We start from the raw sequence: 13,294 nt of genomic DNA on the forward strand, positions 1-13,294 counted from the left end.
CCGCCTGCTGCCCCATAAAAAGCCTAGTTGAAGAAGATGGGTAGAAATGTTGATTTATTCCTTTAACTCAGTAACTGCATTGAAAAAGGCTTTAAGATGTTTTTTGGTCTCTTATTTTCAGACAGGTGAATATATAAACTTTGCAAAAGCAATAAGACTGTATTTATTTAAAGATCTTAAGAACAGAAATTCATAATATCTCTTGTTAGCCTTATCTGGGGTTTAATCACTCTTAGTTTAAATAATTTCTTCATCTCTGTCAGAATTCTGTTCTTTCAGTACCATAAGCCTATTTCTTCCTATACACCTTGATAATGTGGATTCCTTAGAGAATATAGAATGTTTTATATGTTTTTAAAAAGTTAGTTTAGCCAGGCACATTGGTACAGACCTATAATGCCAGCAACTCCATGAGACTGAGACAGGAGGATTGCAAGTTCAAGGCCAGCCTCGGCAGTTTAACAAGGCCCTTGGTAACTTAATGAGCTCCTGTCTCAAACTAAAAAAGAGAGCTGTGGATGTCACTCAGTGCTAAAGCATCCCTGAGTTCAATCTCCATTACCAAAAAAGAAAAAAAAAAAGAAGTTAGTTTAAATACAAGCTTCTAAATAGTAAAGGTCTGGCCAGTAATTACATTTATTATATTAAAAGGATAATCTCATTTCTCTTCTTTTGTTTCTCTAATAGAGTAGATGTACCAAGAATGATGAGAAAAAGGAATTAATTTGTGCCGTTCTGTAAAAGAATAGTGGAAAAAAACTTGTTACTAATTTACTCATTAGAGAGTTAAATATTCCTTTTTCCCATTCTACTCTCAATCTAAAATATAACTCAAAGAATTGATATTGAGAGCATAATGGGGCTTTTATTTTCCTTGATTATAGCAGTATCTGGAATTATCTCTGTTATCTCAAAATGCTTTCTCTTTCACCCCACCCCCACCACAGGACAATAGTCCCTTGGAAGAGCTTCCGACAGGCCCTACATGAAGTGCATCCCATCAGTTCTGGGCTGGAGGCCATGGCTCTGAAATCCACTATTGATCTGACCTGCAATGATTATATTTCAGTTTTTGAATTTGACATCTTTACACGACTCTTTCAGGTAGGATACTAAAACATACACTAATCTTGCTGTTTCTTCTTTTCTGAAGATAAACCTTTTTTAAAACAAAAAATAAAGTTTGGGGCTTTGTCTATTAAAGTGTTTTAATGCATTTAGAAACTATAAGCAATAAATTAAAACCACCATGTATCATACACACACACATTAATTACTATACAACCTACTTTATTCCCTCAGATCTTTCTTATTGAATATTCTTTTGTATCACTTTAATGGTTATAGAAGTCCCAGAATATGGATGTATTTGTTTAGTTCTCTGTTACTGGGCATTTGTGTTATATTTCCAACTTTTCTTCTATTGTGTCCAAATTCTTTACTTTTAATATCAATGTTGCAGAAAGAACTCATATCTTTCTCCTAAAATAATGTTTTCTCCAGTGTGTGTATGTCAACTTGCATAAGTATTTATTTGGAACTTACTGATTGCACATGAAGGCCCTATTCTATTTTCCTGACTTTTGTTTCTTGGTTAACCTCACTACTGGTAGTTAGAATTGCTTTACAATTTCTTAAGTTTCATTTTGTATAGTTAAATTTCTCCCTATAAGCATATATTCTTCTTAGCTTTTCAAGGTTTTAGTGTCCCAAACATTTGTCTTCTTCAAAATTGACAACATAATTGAGACTTTGTGACCTTGAATTAAAAATTTATAATTGAGAATTGAAGTTGTTGTTCTGTATTCTGAGAATAGTTGTGTATCTGAATAGTCTGCGATTAATCTCTTGTTTCTTTAGCCCTGGTCCTCCTTGCTCAGAAATTGGAACAGTCTTGCTGTAACTCATCCTGGTTACATGGCTTTCCTGACATATGATGAAGTGAAAGCCCGGCTCCAGAAATTCATTCACAAACCTGGCAGGTCAGTGTCATGAAGCAAAGAGGTTTATTCTCAAATTTTTCTCTTATGACTTCTAGAATAGAAGAAACATGATCTTGTTTTAGTTCACCAGTGGCCAAGATTCTGCAATAGGATTCATTCTGCTGGAATTGGCTTGCTTACATCCTATGATTTGATCAGTGTTTTCAAGCCATTCAAGGCCAGGGGCACCACCGTAAGTTCAGCTATATAGTGAGATCCTGTCTCAAACTGAAAAATGGAAAGGACTAAGGATATAGCCCAATGATAAAGTATCCTGTTTCCATTTCCAGTACCAAAAGACAAAAAAAAAAAAAAAAAAATGGGGATTGAGACAGCCTTTTTTTTTGGTCTGGAGTTATTGCTATTTGTTTTCTATAAATGTTATTTGGAGCTAAGTATTGAACTCAAATCCTCAGGTATGCACATACCTTCCCACTGAAATATATCTCCAGCCCCCTGAACATACACACACTCCCCCCACCCCCTTTTTGAGCTACATCCCCAGCCCTTTTTTCATATTTTGAGACAGGGTCTCACTAAGTTACCCAGGCTGACCTCAAATGTGTGATCCTCCTGTCTCGGCCTCCCAAGTAGCTGGGATTATAGGCATGTGTCACAGCACCAGGCTTAGAGAGTTGTCTCTCCCTACCCTAGTACTGTTTTTTCAACCTAGGGATGCTCTACCACTAAGCTACATTCCCAGCCCTTATTTTATTTTTTATTTTGAGACAGTGGTAGAGGCTGACCTCACACCTATAGTCCTGCCTCAGCCTCCTAAATAGCTGGGATTATAGGCATGCACCAACTTTCCCGACTGAAAAGTTATTCTTGATGGTCCTTTTGAATTTTGTCTCTAACTTGCATTCCACTCTAATACCAGAGTATATGTTAAAACTTCTTTTAATCTCTCTCCTCAGTTACATCTTCCGATTAAGCTGTACTCGTCTGGGTCAGTGGGCTATTGGGTATGTTACTGCTGATGGGAATATTCTCCAGACAATCCCTCACAATAAACCTCTCTTCCAAGCACTGATTGATGGCTTCAGAGAAGGCTTGTGAGTACTCACTGATTAGTATCTCCTAGAGTCTAGGAACTTAGGGACTGTAATTTTATCATAAATGACATATTAAGATTCAGGAAACATTAGCAAGTTATATTGATTTGTCCTTCAAATTCTGTAGACTTTTGTTTTTTATTTGATAGGGATTCCATAAGTGAAATTGTCTTTCTCTGTTGCTTCAGTTATTACCAGGAATAAATTTGTCTTTCTCCTTTTCCAAATATTAACTTACCTGCAAATCTGCACTAGATTTGAAAATACAAAATTAGCAGGAAATTTTATCAGTTACTTGACAGCCAAAATTAAAGTGACTAGATGTTCCCAATGAGAGTAGGCAGGCTTCAGTGGCCTGTCTGTCTTCATCTTAATTTCATTTTGACTCAGCAGCTTTTCTTCAGGCTTTGACTTTTGCTAGTAAGTTCTTGTTCCAGAATTGCTATTCCTTTGGAATCAAAGTACTTATCAGTAAGTTTTAAAAATACTAATTCTTTTTTTTTAATATATTTTAGTTGTAGTGGACCTTTATTTTGTTTATTTTATATGTGGTGCTGAGAATCGAACCCAGTGCCTCACACATGCTAGGCAAGCTCTCTACCACTGAGCCACAACCCCAGCCCTAAAAATAACTAATTCTTGACCATGTATTGCCTTCTATAGTTAGTTGGATTGAGTAGCCCCAAATTTCAGAGCAGTTTGATTGTAGAAGCTCCCTAGTTGATGATCTTAAGTGTCTTAATTTGTTTCTTGTTACATTCCTTTTAAATACATGTCTCCGTTTGTTCAACCTGTACACAGAAATACTTGAGATCTTTTTAAAAAATGCAGTTTAAACATTTATATCTTTAGGCTACCCATTGATTAAAATAGGGATTGGAAAACTATGGCCTATATGGACCAACTATTTTGGTATAGTCTGCAAGCCAAGATAGTTCTTTTTTTTAAAGTATGTTTGATATCATTTGTGTATATTAACCAGCACTGACAATTGACTTCAGTAAAACCACAAGGCTGGTTACTCTTTTTGCAGCTATTTGTTTCCTGATGGACGAAATCAGAATCCTGACCTGACGGGCTTATGTGAACCAACTCCCCAAGATCATATCAAAGTGACCCAGGTGAATTATGCTTTGTAATATAACCATATCACTGAAGCCAAGCTTTTGGATACCATTTACAGAAAATATAAGTTATTGAAATGTTTTAATTTTAAAATATTAACTGGATTAATGAATTTATGTGTGAGTGGTTTCTTCTTTAAATTGTGCAGCTTTAAATGGGACCCAAGATTAGATGTTTCTGATATAAATAAGTCTTTATTTTTTTTGTTTATGTTTATAGTTACTGTCATTCAATCAACAAATAATCTCTTTAATTTTTTAATCAAAGGAACAATATGAATTATACTGTGAGATGGGCTCTACATTCCAACTGTGTAAAATATGTGCTGAAAATGATAAAGATGTAAAGATTGAGCCCTGTGGACACCTCATGTGCACATCATGTCTTACATCGTGGCAGGTATAGATCCAAACCATGCATTTTCTCTGCTTTGAATTACTCTGAAGAATTAATTGGGTTTTATATATCCTTTATAGATACAAAGGGTGGGCTTACTTTGTGGGCTAGGCCTAAATTTTAAATCCATCCATCCATCTACTCTTCCTTCCTTTCTTCCTCCTTCTTCCTGTACTGAAGATTAAACTCAGGGCTTTGCAAATGCCAAGCATGTGTACTTTCACTGATCTATACACTCAACCATTTGATTTCATCTTTATGTCTAGGAAATAAATTTACTAGTAGAAAAATGTATTAAATACTTTTAGATGCATTCATTACTAACTTTTGCTTTCTCTGCAGGAATCAGAAGGTCAGGGCTGTCCATTCTGCCGATGTGAGATCAAAGGTACTGAGCCCATTGTGGTAGATCCGTTTGATCCTAGAGGAAGTGGCAGCCTATTGAGGCAAGGAGCAGAAGGAGCTCCCTCCCCAAATTATGATGATGATGATGATGAACGAGCTGATGATTCTCTGTTCATGATGAAGGAATTGGCAGGTGCCAAGGTAAGACTACAATTTCAAAGATTGGCAAGTATCATTATGAACTATTTTCTACAGCCAAGGAGCACTTTATGACATCCAAACTACAAAAGGGCACTAATAGCTGATATTTATTGAGCTCTTGCTGTAAGATACAGTGTTAAGCATTTTACTTATTTTAACTCATAATCTTTACAACAACCCTCTGAGACTATTGTTATCCTCATTTAACAATGAACCATTTGAGCCATAAAAAGAGAGGAATTTTCGAAGGATCACACAGCTAGTTAGGACCTGCCAGACTAACTTTAAGGCCCACATTCTTACTATATGTATCTGAGGGACTGGGTTTTAACACATATATCTTGGTGGAGAAATGGGGAAGGAAATAAAGAACTAAACCCTATTTTATATGCTACTGTGACTAGTACATGATTTTGTTTTTGTTTTTTCCTTCTATGAAGGAATCTTTCATTTGAAAGTCACTTAAGTTGGAGAAGGAAAAAAAGAGTCAGTAGTCAGATGGGTGGTAGGAAGTGCTATACCTTGTGCCCTGTAGAAGCTAAACAAACTGGAAAGGCTCTAGTAAAACAATGGGTTAATGATATGCTGTAGAGTCTATACCTTAGAGTGCTATGTACTCATGGGATACATTTCTGTGATACAAAAAGCTTTCTTTTATATCAGCATATGACTACCTGATGCAAAATAGGTGCTTGATAAAAATCCTGGAAGAGTGAATTTTATCTCCCCTTATTTCAGTTTCTCACCATCTTCTATTCTCCCTGCTACAGAATCGTTGATCTACAACACAAATCTGATCACCTCATCCCTTGACTTCACACTGTTTAATGTCTTCTCATTTCTTAACAACACCTTTATTTATTTATTTTTATGTGGTGCTGAGGATTGAACCCAGAGCCTCCCACATGCTAGGTGAGCACTCTACTGCTGAGCCACAAACCCAGCCCGACTTCTCATTTCTTAATGAGTGAAGTGTGTTCTCCTTTCTAGGTACCTGGCCTTGATAATTTCTTTCCTCTTTATTCTTTGTGGTCCAGCAAGGCTAACTCACTTAGAATTTCTCTCTGCTTTATCTTGGCAATTTCTGTGTAATTTAAAGTATTTTGCATTGTAAAATCTCAGAAGTGAAGAGCCATCGTTTTTTGTTTGTTTTAATTTTTATTTTTTTGTGGTCCTGGAGATTGAATCTAAAGGCCCTCTGCCGTGGAGCCATCTCTCCAGCCCTTTTTATTTTATATTATGAGACCTGGTCTCACTAAAGTTGTCAAGGTGGCCTCCAGCTTGGGATCCTCTAGCTTAAGCCTCCTAGGTCACTGGGTTTCAGGTGTATGCCACCATGCCTGGCATGGTATCTTATTTTTAATTAGCTACTAAAGAGTTGAACAAATATTAATTACTTTCAGTGTTTGACTATAATTGATATTACATCAAGCAGAATTGGATGAATTTATTAATAGATCAATAGTGAGTAATAGGAAATCTGGGCTTTTGAGTGATATATTCTTGGTATTTTGAAGGTGACAGTAGCCTTGGTCCATCACAAGACTTTGTCAAGATTTAAAGAGATTCCTTGACCCCTCATGCATTTTTTCATAGAATACTACCTGGTTATTCATTAAATGTTTACTGGCAGACAGGGGAGGTGGGGCATGCCTGTAATCACTGGGGCTCAGGAGGCTAAGGCAGGAGGATTGCAAGTTCAAATCTAGCCTCAGCAATTTAGCAAGACCCTGTCTCAAAATCAAAAATAAAATGGGCTGAATCAATAAATGGAGTGGACTCAAACTAAAAAGTTTCTTCTCAGCAAAAGAAACAAATCTGTGAGGTAAATAGAGAGCCTACATCTTGGGAGCAAATCTTTACCCCTCACACATCAATAGAGCACTAGTCTCTAGGGTATATAAAGAACTCAAAAAGCTAAACACCAAAAAAAAAAAAAAAAACACACCAAATAACCCAATCAATAAATGGGCCAAGGACGACTAGGAATTAGAGAAATGCAAATCAAAAACACAGTAAGATTTCATCTTACTGCAGTCAGAATGGCAGCTATTAGGCATTCAAACAATAATAAGTATTGGCAAGGATGTAGGGGAAAAGGCACACTCATACACTGCTGGAGGAACTGCAAATTGGTGCAGCCAATATGGAAAGCAGTATGGAAATTTCTTGGAAAATTAGGAATGGAACCACCATTTGACCCAGCTATCCCTCTCCTCAGTCTATACCCAAAGGACTTAAAAACAGCATACTACAGGGACACAGCCACATCAATGTTTATAGCAGCACAATTCACAATAGCTAAACTGTGGAATCAGCCTAGAAGCCCTTCAGTAGATGAATAAATTTAAAAAAAAAATGTGGCATATATACACAGTGGAATATTACTCAGCAATAAAAGAGAATAAAATCATGGCATTTGCAAGTCAATGGATGGAGTTAGAGAAGATAATGCTAAGTGAAGTTAGCCAATCCCAAAAAAACAAATGCTGAATTTTTTGTTTTTGTTTTTTTTTTTTTTTAATATAAGGAGACTGATTCATAGTGGGATAGGGAGTGGGAACATGGGAGGAATAGATGAACTCTAGATAGGAAGAGGGGTTGGAGGGGAAGAGAGAGGGCATAGGTTTATTAATGATGGTGGAATGTGATGATCATTATTATCCAAAGTACAGATATGAAAACACAAATTGGTATGAATATATTGTGTACACAACCAGAGATATGAAAAATTGTTCTCTATATGTGTAATATGAATTGTAATGCATTCTGCTGTCATAAAATACATAAAAGTAAATAAAAAATACTATAAATAAATAAAGTGGGCTAGGGATGTGGTTCGGTGGTTAAGCACCCCTGGGTTCAATCCCTGATACCACAAAAAAAAAAATAAAGAGGTGTATTTATGTATTATTTGAAATTAAAATGCCCTTTTTTCTTCATGGAATTATTATAGACGGGTAACAACACTCATTGTGGAGAAACAGACCTTCCCATTTATTATTGAGATGGGTACAGTTACTTTCATCTCTTCTTTTTTTTTTAAATATTTTTTTAATTGTTGATGGACCTTTTTATTTATATGTGGTGCTGAGAATTGACCCCAGCGCATCACGCATGCTAGGCAAGCATTCTACCACCGAGCCACAACCTCAGCCCCTAGTTCCATCTTTTTGATTGACAGTTTAATATCTGTTAAAATTTAATGTTTGACTTGAGCTGGGTATGGTAGTATATGCCTGTAATCCCAGTGACTCAGGAAGCTGAGGCAGGAGGATTCTAAGTTCAAGGCCAGCCTCAACAATTTAGCCTGAGTTTAATTTCTTGCAGTTATGAGATTAAGAGCCCATGTTCTTTGGTGGTTTTCAGCTAATGAAAACCATTGCCACATTCTAGGGTCTAGCCACATTCCTTGGCTTTGGGGCCCTTTTATCCCTTTTTCAGACCTTTTTGAGGACTGCTTTAAATAATGATTTGTGGTCTTAGCTTGGGCCCACCTGGATAACTTAAGATATTTCTCCCATGTTGACATTCAAGTCCTTAATCAAGGAAATTTCTTTTGTCAAGTTAAGGTCATATATTCACAGGTTGTGGGGATTAGGGGAATCATTGTTCTGCCCACCATATAACGCAATGCTCTGAAGAATGAGTTCAGTTTACTCTACTGGAAAGCTGTTTAATGTGCATTAAGTTTTAAAAGCACCTATAGACTTGTGATGTAGCTCAGTGTTAGCACTTGCCTAGAATGTGAAAAGCCTTGAGTTCCATCCCCAGCACAGCTAAATAAACCTTAAAAAAAAAAAAAAGACGAAGAAGAAGAAGTGAGGAGGGCAACTATATATACTAGGTATAATATGATCTCATTTCTCTGAAAATTTTTACTTATAAATTTTTTTTAATATACTGTTTTAGTCAGCTTTTTTATTGTGACTGAAAGACCTGGCAAGAACACAATTAGAGGAGGAGAAGTTTATTTTGGGGCTTTAGAGGTGTTAGTCCATAGATGGCTGACTTCAATTCCTCAGGGCCCAAGGCAGGGCAGACCATCATGGTGGAAGAATGTGGTGGAGGGGGCTGGGGATATGGCTCAAGCGGTAGCGTGCTCGCCTGGCATACGTGCGGCCCGGGTTCAATCCTCAGTACCACATACAAAGATGTTGTGTCCGCTAAAAACTAAAAAATAAATATTAAAAAATTCTCTCTCTCTCTCCCTCTCTCTTTAAAAAAAAAAAAAGAATGTGGTGGAGGAAAAGTGGCTCAAGACATCTTACCAAGAAACAGAGAGAGAAAGGAAGGGAGGGAGGGAGGGAGAGGCGCAAGCAGGGCAGAACATCATGGTGGAAGAGTGTAGTAGAGGAAAGTATCTCAAGACATCACACCAGGAAGCGGGGAGTGGGTGGGGGGAGATGCTCCACTCTTCAGGGATAAAATATATGCCCCAAAGGAATGCCTCCAATGACCCACCTCCTCCAGCCACACTTTACCTGCCTATAGTTAATGCCCATTTAATCCCCCCCCCCCCAGCATTGATTAGGTTAAAACTCTCATAACCCAAACATTTACCTCTATAATTTCTTGCATTGTCTCACACAAGAGCTCTTTGGGGACATTTAATATCTAAACTGTAACATAAACATAGGGAAAAAATTGGATAACTACACACCAAATTACTGTTATTTCTGAGGACAGAAGTTCTAAGTACTATAATTTTGTGGAATACAGTATTTGCAATTTTTTACAATTAGCAAATGTTAGTTTTGCAATGTGTTTGTTGTCTAGACAAGTAATTTACTGTGAAGTGCTGAATAGGACCAGAAAGCTAGAACAAGGCTCTTAAAGAGTAGAAGACTTTATTTGGGAATAGAATATAGAGGCAGGTGAAACACTGTTCAACACAAGGGAGACAGTGAACTTTATTCAAAATTGTTAGGTATATAATCTTTAAGTAAATAACCTTTTTGTTGAAGAAAAAAGAAATGAACATTTTCCCCCTAGCTGTGTAGAAATTCAAATAGAGAAGAAACAGCCTCATGTATGGATTGTCATTTGACTATTCCATAATTCAGTCTCTTCTTAAGGGACATGTTGATTCTAGGCTCCTACATACTGGCATATTTTGCAATCTGTCTGTAGGGTAAATTTCTAAAAGTGGGGGGCTGGGATTGTGGCTTAGTGGTAGAGTGCCTGCCTAGCATGCATGAGGCACTGGGTTCAATCCTCAGCACCACATAAATGCAAAATAAAGATATTGTGTCCACCTAAAACTAAAAAATAAATATTTAAAAAAAAATTTCTAAAAGTGGAACTGCTGTATAAAAGAAGGTGTAGAGCAGGGTGCACTGGTACACATTTGTAATCTCAGCTGCTCCTGAGGCAGAAGGATCACAAGTTTGAGGGCTAGTCTGGGCAGCTTTGCAAAAATCTCTCTCCAAAATAAAACAAAAAAAGAAGGACTCCCCAGTCCTTCTTTTTTTGTTTTATTTATTTATAGCTCAGAACTAGAATACTCCTGGGTTCAGTCTCCAGGACCTCCCATCTCCCACAAAACAAAACAAAACAAAACAGGTATGTATATTTAAACTCTATATGATAGAGGAGAGGGATGTAATCAGGGGAGGGGCACATGGGTATTTCATAAAATCAGTGGTATTTTATTTCTCAACTGAATGGTAGTTATGTGGATATTTTTATTTTTTGTACCTTGTGATTCATTGTATACTTTATGAATAAAATCTTTGAGTGAAAGTAATTAACTTTTGGGATAGATTTTTAAAATTTGTCCCAAAGTCATTCCTAAAGATGTATGAAAATATGAAAGTGCCTGTTTCTCCGCATCCTGATGGTAGTTTGTTATAATTTGTGGGGTGTGTGTGTGTGTGGTGGAATTGGGTTATCTCTACCACTGAGTTACATCCCCAGCCCTTTTTTAATTTTTGAGACATGGTCTTGCTGAGTTGCTGAGGGTCTCACTAAATTGCTGAAACTAACGTCGAAATTTAGATCCTCCTGACTCAACCTCCTCAGTCTCTGGAATTACAGGCAACACACCACTGTACCCAACTCCTGTCTCCCCATTTCTGAACCATACACTTGTATTACTTTCTCTTGATTATTATCTGTTCACCCCAGATGAACAGAGGAGAAGGACATAATATCTCTCATTATGTCCCTCCTTTCTACTCCATAACCACTTACTCTAGTTGTTTAAATAGGTTATTTGAAGGGTTTTGCCTAAATCAGTATTCAGTGTCTAAATGATTTTGCTCCCTATTGTGCCAGTTAGTATGCTATACTGTAATTACTTTTGCTTTCTTATACAACCTTCTGCTTTTCCTGGAATAATTCATTTTTATTCCCCTACTTTTCAGTTTGTACCTGTCACTACCAAGGCATACCATGCTTTCAGGAATCCCCTCAGTAAGACTGTCTATGATGTAAATTCTAGTAGTCTGCTGTATATAGTAGATACTATACTGATACATAATGGTATCCCTGTTCTCAGGGCCTCACACATGCTAGACAAACACTTTCCCTCTGAGTACTGTACCCCTAGCCCTATCCTTTTCTTTTTATCTGGGTTCCAGTTTTAATCTCCAAGGATTAAGAGATAGAAAATCGTAGTTTTTTTAAAATTAATAATGAACTAGGAAGGTTTCTGTAACACTGTCTTTCTAGATGCATTTGCTTGTAGTTTTGCCGTCTGCATGGTATTTCTGTGATTGAGAGTGCCCTCTTGTGATACAAAAAGTAGTTCTGGACATGTTAGAATCTCAGGAAGTTTCTGAGTTGTAAAGAGAGGTTTGTGTGATCCTAAGCTTAAGTCTGCCCTATTCGTTATTATATTACTATGTAATATAATAACATAATATTTGCCATCTTGGTTCCCTGAAAAAGACTAAACAGTTAAATTTCAATGGTTCTAGGTGGAACGTCCTCCTTCTCCATTCTCTATGGCTCCACAAGCTTCCCTTCCCCCAGTGCCACCACGACTTGACCTTCTGCAACAGCGAGTATCTGTTCCTTCAAGTACTTCTGGTCTGGGAACTGCTTCTAAGGTAAAGCATTATCCATTTCTATAGTTTTCTGATTCTTTATTGTGCATTAGTGGGTTTTGATTGATTTGCTTCTGTTTTGCTTCCACAGGCTGTTTCTGGCTCCCTTCACAAGGACAAACCATTGCCAATACCTCCCACACTTCGAGATCTTCCCCCACCACCTCCTCCAGACCGGCCATATTCTGTTGGAGCAGAGGCCCGGCCTCAGAGACGCCCCCTGCCTTGTACACCAGGCGACTGTCCATCCAGAGACAAACTGCCCCCTGTCCCCTCTAGCCGCCTTGGGGACTCATGGCTGCCCCGACCAATCCCCAAAGTACCAGTAGCTACTTCGAGCCCTAGTGACCCCTGGACAGGAAGAGAATTAACCAACCGGCACTCACTTCCATTTTCTTTGCCATCACAAATGGAGGCCAGAGCAGATGGGCCTAGGCTTGGAAGCACATTCAGTCTGGATACCTCCATGGTGAGCCCTAGTTTTATTTAGCCTAGTTTTATTTATTTTATTTTATATAGTTAACAAATATCTGTGAGTATCATTTTATAGATCTAAGTTTTTTGATAGGCTTTGTACAGAATAACAGGTAATAAAACATAATCCCTGTTTTCAAGAAATGTATATGTTCACCACTGAGCCATATCCCCAGCCCATATGTATGTATGCATGTTTTGAAGGCAAGGTCTCCCTAGGTTGCTCTCAGCTTCTTGAGCTGCTGGGATTACAGGCATGCACCAATGCTCCTAGATGGTTGTTTTTTTGTTGTTGTTGTTTGTTTTTTGTTTTTTGGGTTTTTTTTTTTTTTTTTTTTTTTGGTGGGGAGGGGGTTGGTAGTTTTTTACAGGAAAAAAGAACAAGCAAAACTGACTATACATGCCTAAGGCATGGGAGTATTAGGATCTGGTCTGAATATAGTTTCAAGATAGATCAGAAGTATAACAGAAAGGCTTAAGGCATATTGTGGAATGATATGTAGAGCAGAAAGTGTATATTGGATCAGGAGAAAGGGCTAGAATGGAGCAATAACACTACATTATAAGGTCTTGAATACTCCCAAAAAATTTGAATTTATTTCATAGGAAATGAGAACATTTAAAGGTTTAAATTAGTGCAATGATATGACCAAAATGATGGATT

At 37.4% G+C, this 13,294-nt stretch overlaps 1 protein-coding gene across 1 annotated transcript in view; it reads left to right on the forward strand.

Annotated features, from left to right (window-relative positions):
* Cbl (Cbl proto-oncogene) overlaps positions 1 to 13,294 on the forward strand; it is a 101,608-nt gene that overhangs the window by 73,441 nt on the left and 14,873 nt on the right. Inside the window, exons 4-11 of the mRNA XM_026403500.2 lie at positions 948 to 1,104; positions 1,861 to 1,982; positions 2,900 to 3,037; positions 4,071 to 4,158; positions 4,430 to 4,561; positions 4,901 to 5,104; positions 12,028 to 12,159; positions 12,248 to 12,625. Of these exons, the coding sequence (XP_026259285.2) occupies positions 948 to 1,104; positions 1,861 to 1,982; positions 2,900 to 3,037; positions 4,071 to 4,158; positions 4,430 to 4,561; positions 4,901 to 5,104; positions 12,028 to 12,159; positions 12,248 to 12,625 (1,351 nt within the window). The remainder of the gene's footprint in view (positions 1 to 947; positions 1,105 to 1,860; positions 1,983 to 2,899; positions 3,038 to 4,070; positions 4,159 to 4,429; positions 4,562 to 4,900; positions 5,105 to 12,027; positions 12,160 to 12,247; positions 12,626 to 13,294) is intronic.

The sequence above is a fragment of the Urocitellus parryii genome, chromosome 4, assembly GCF_045843805.1.
Source record: "Urocitellus parryii isolate mUroPar1 chromosome 4, mUroPar1.hap1, whole genome shotgun sequence".
Classification (NCBI taxonomy): Eukaryota; Metazoa; Chordata; class Mammalia; order Rodentia; family Sciuridae; genus Urocitellus; species Urocitellus parryii.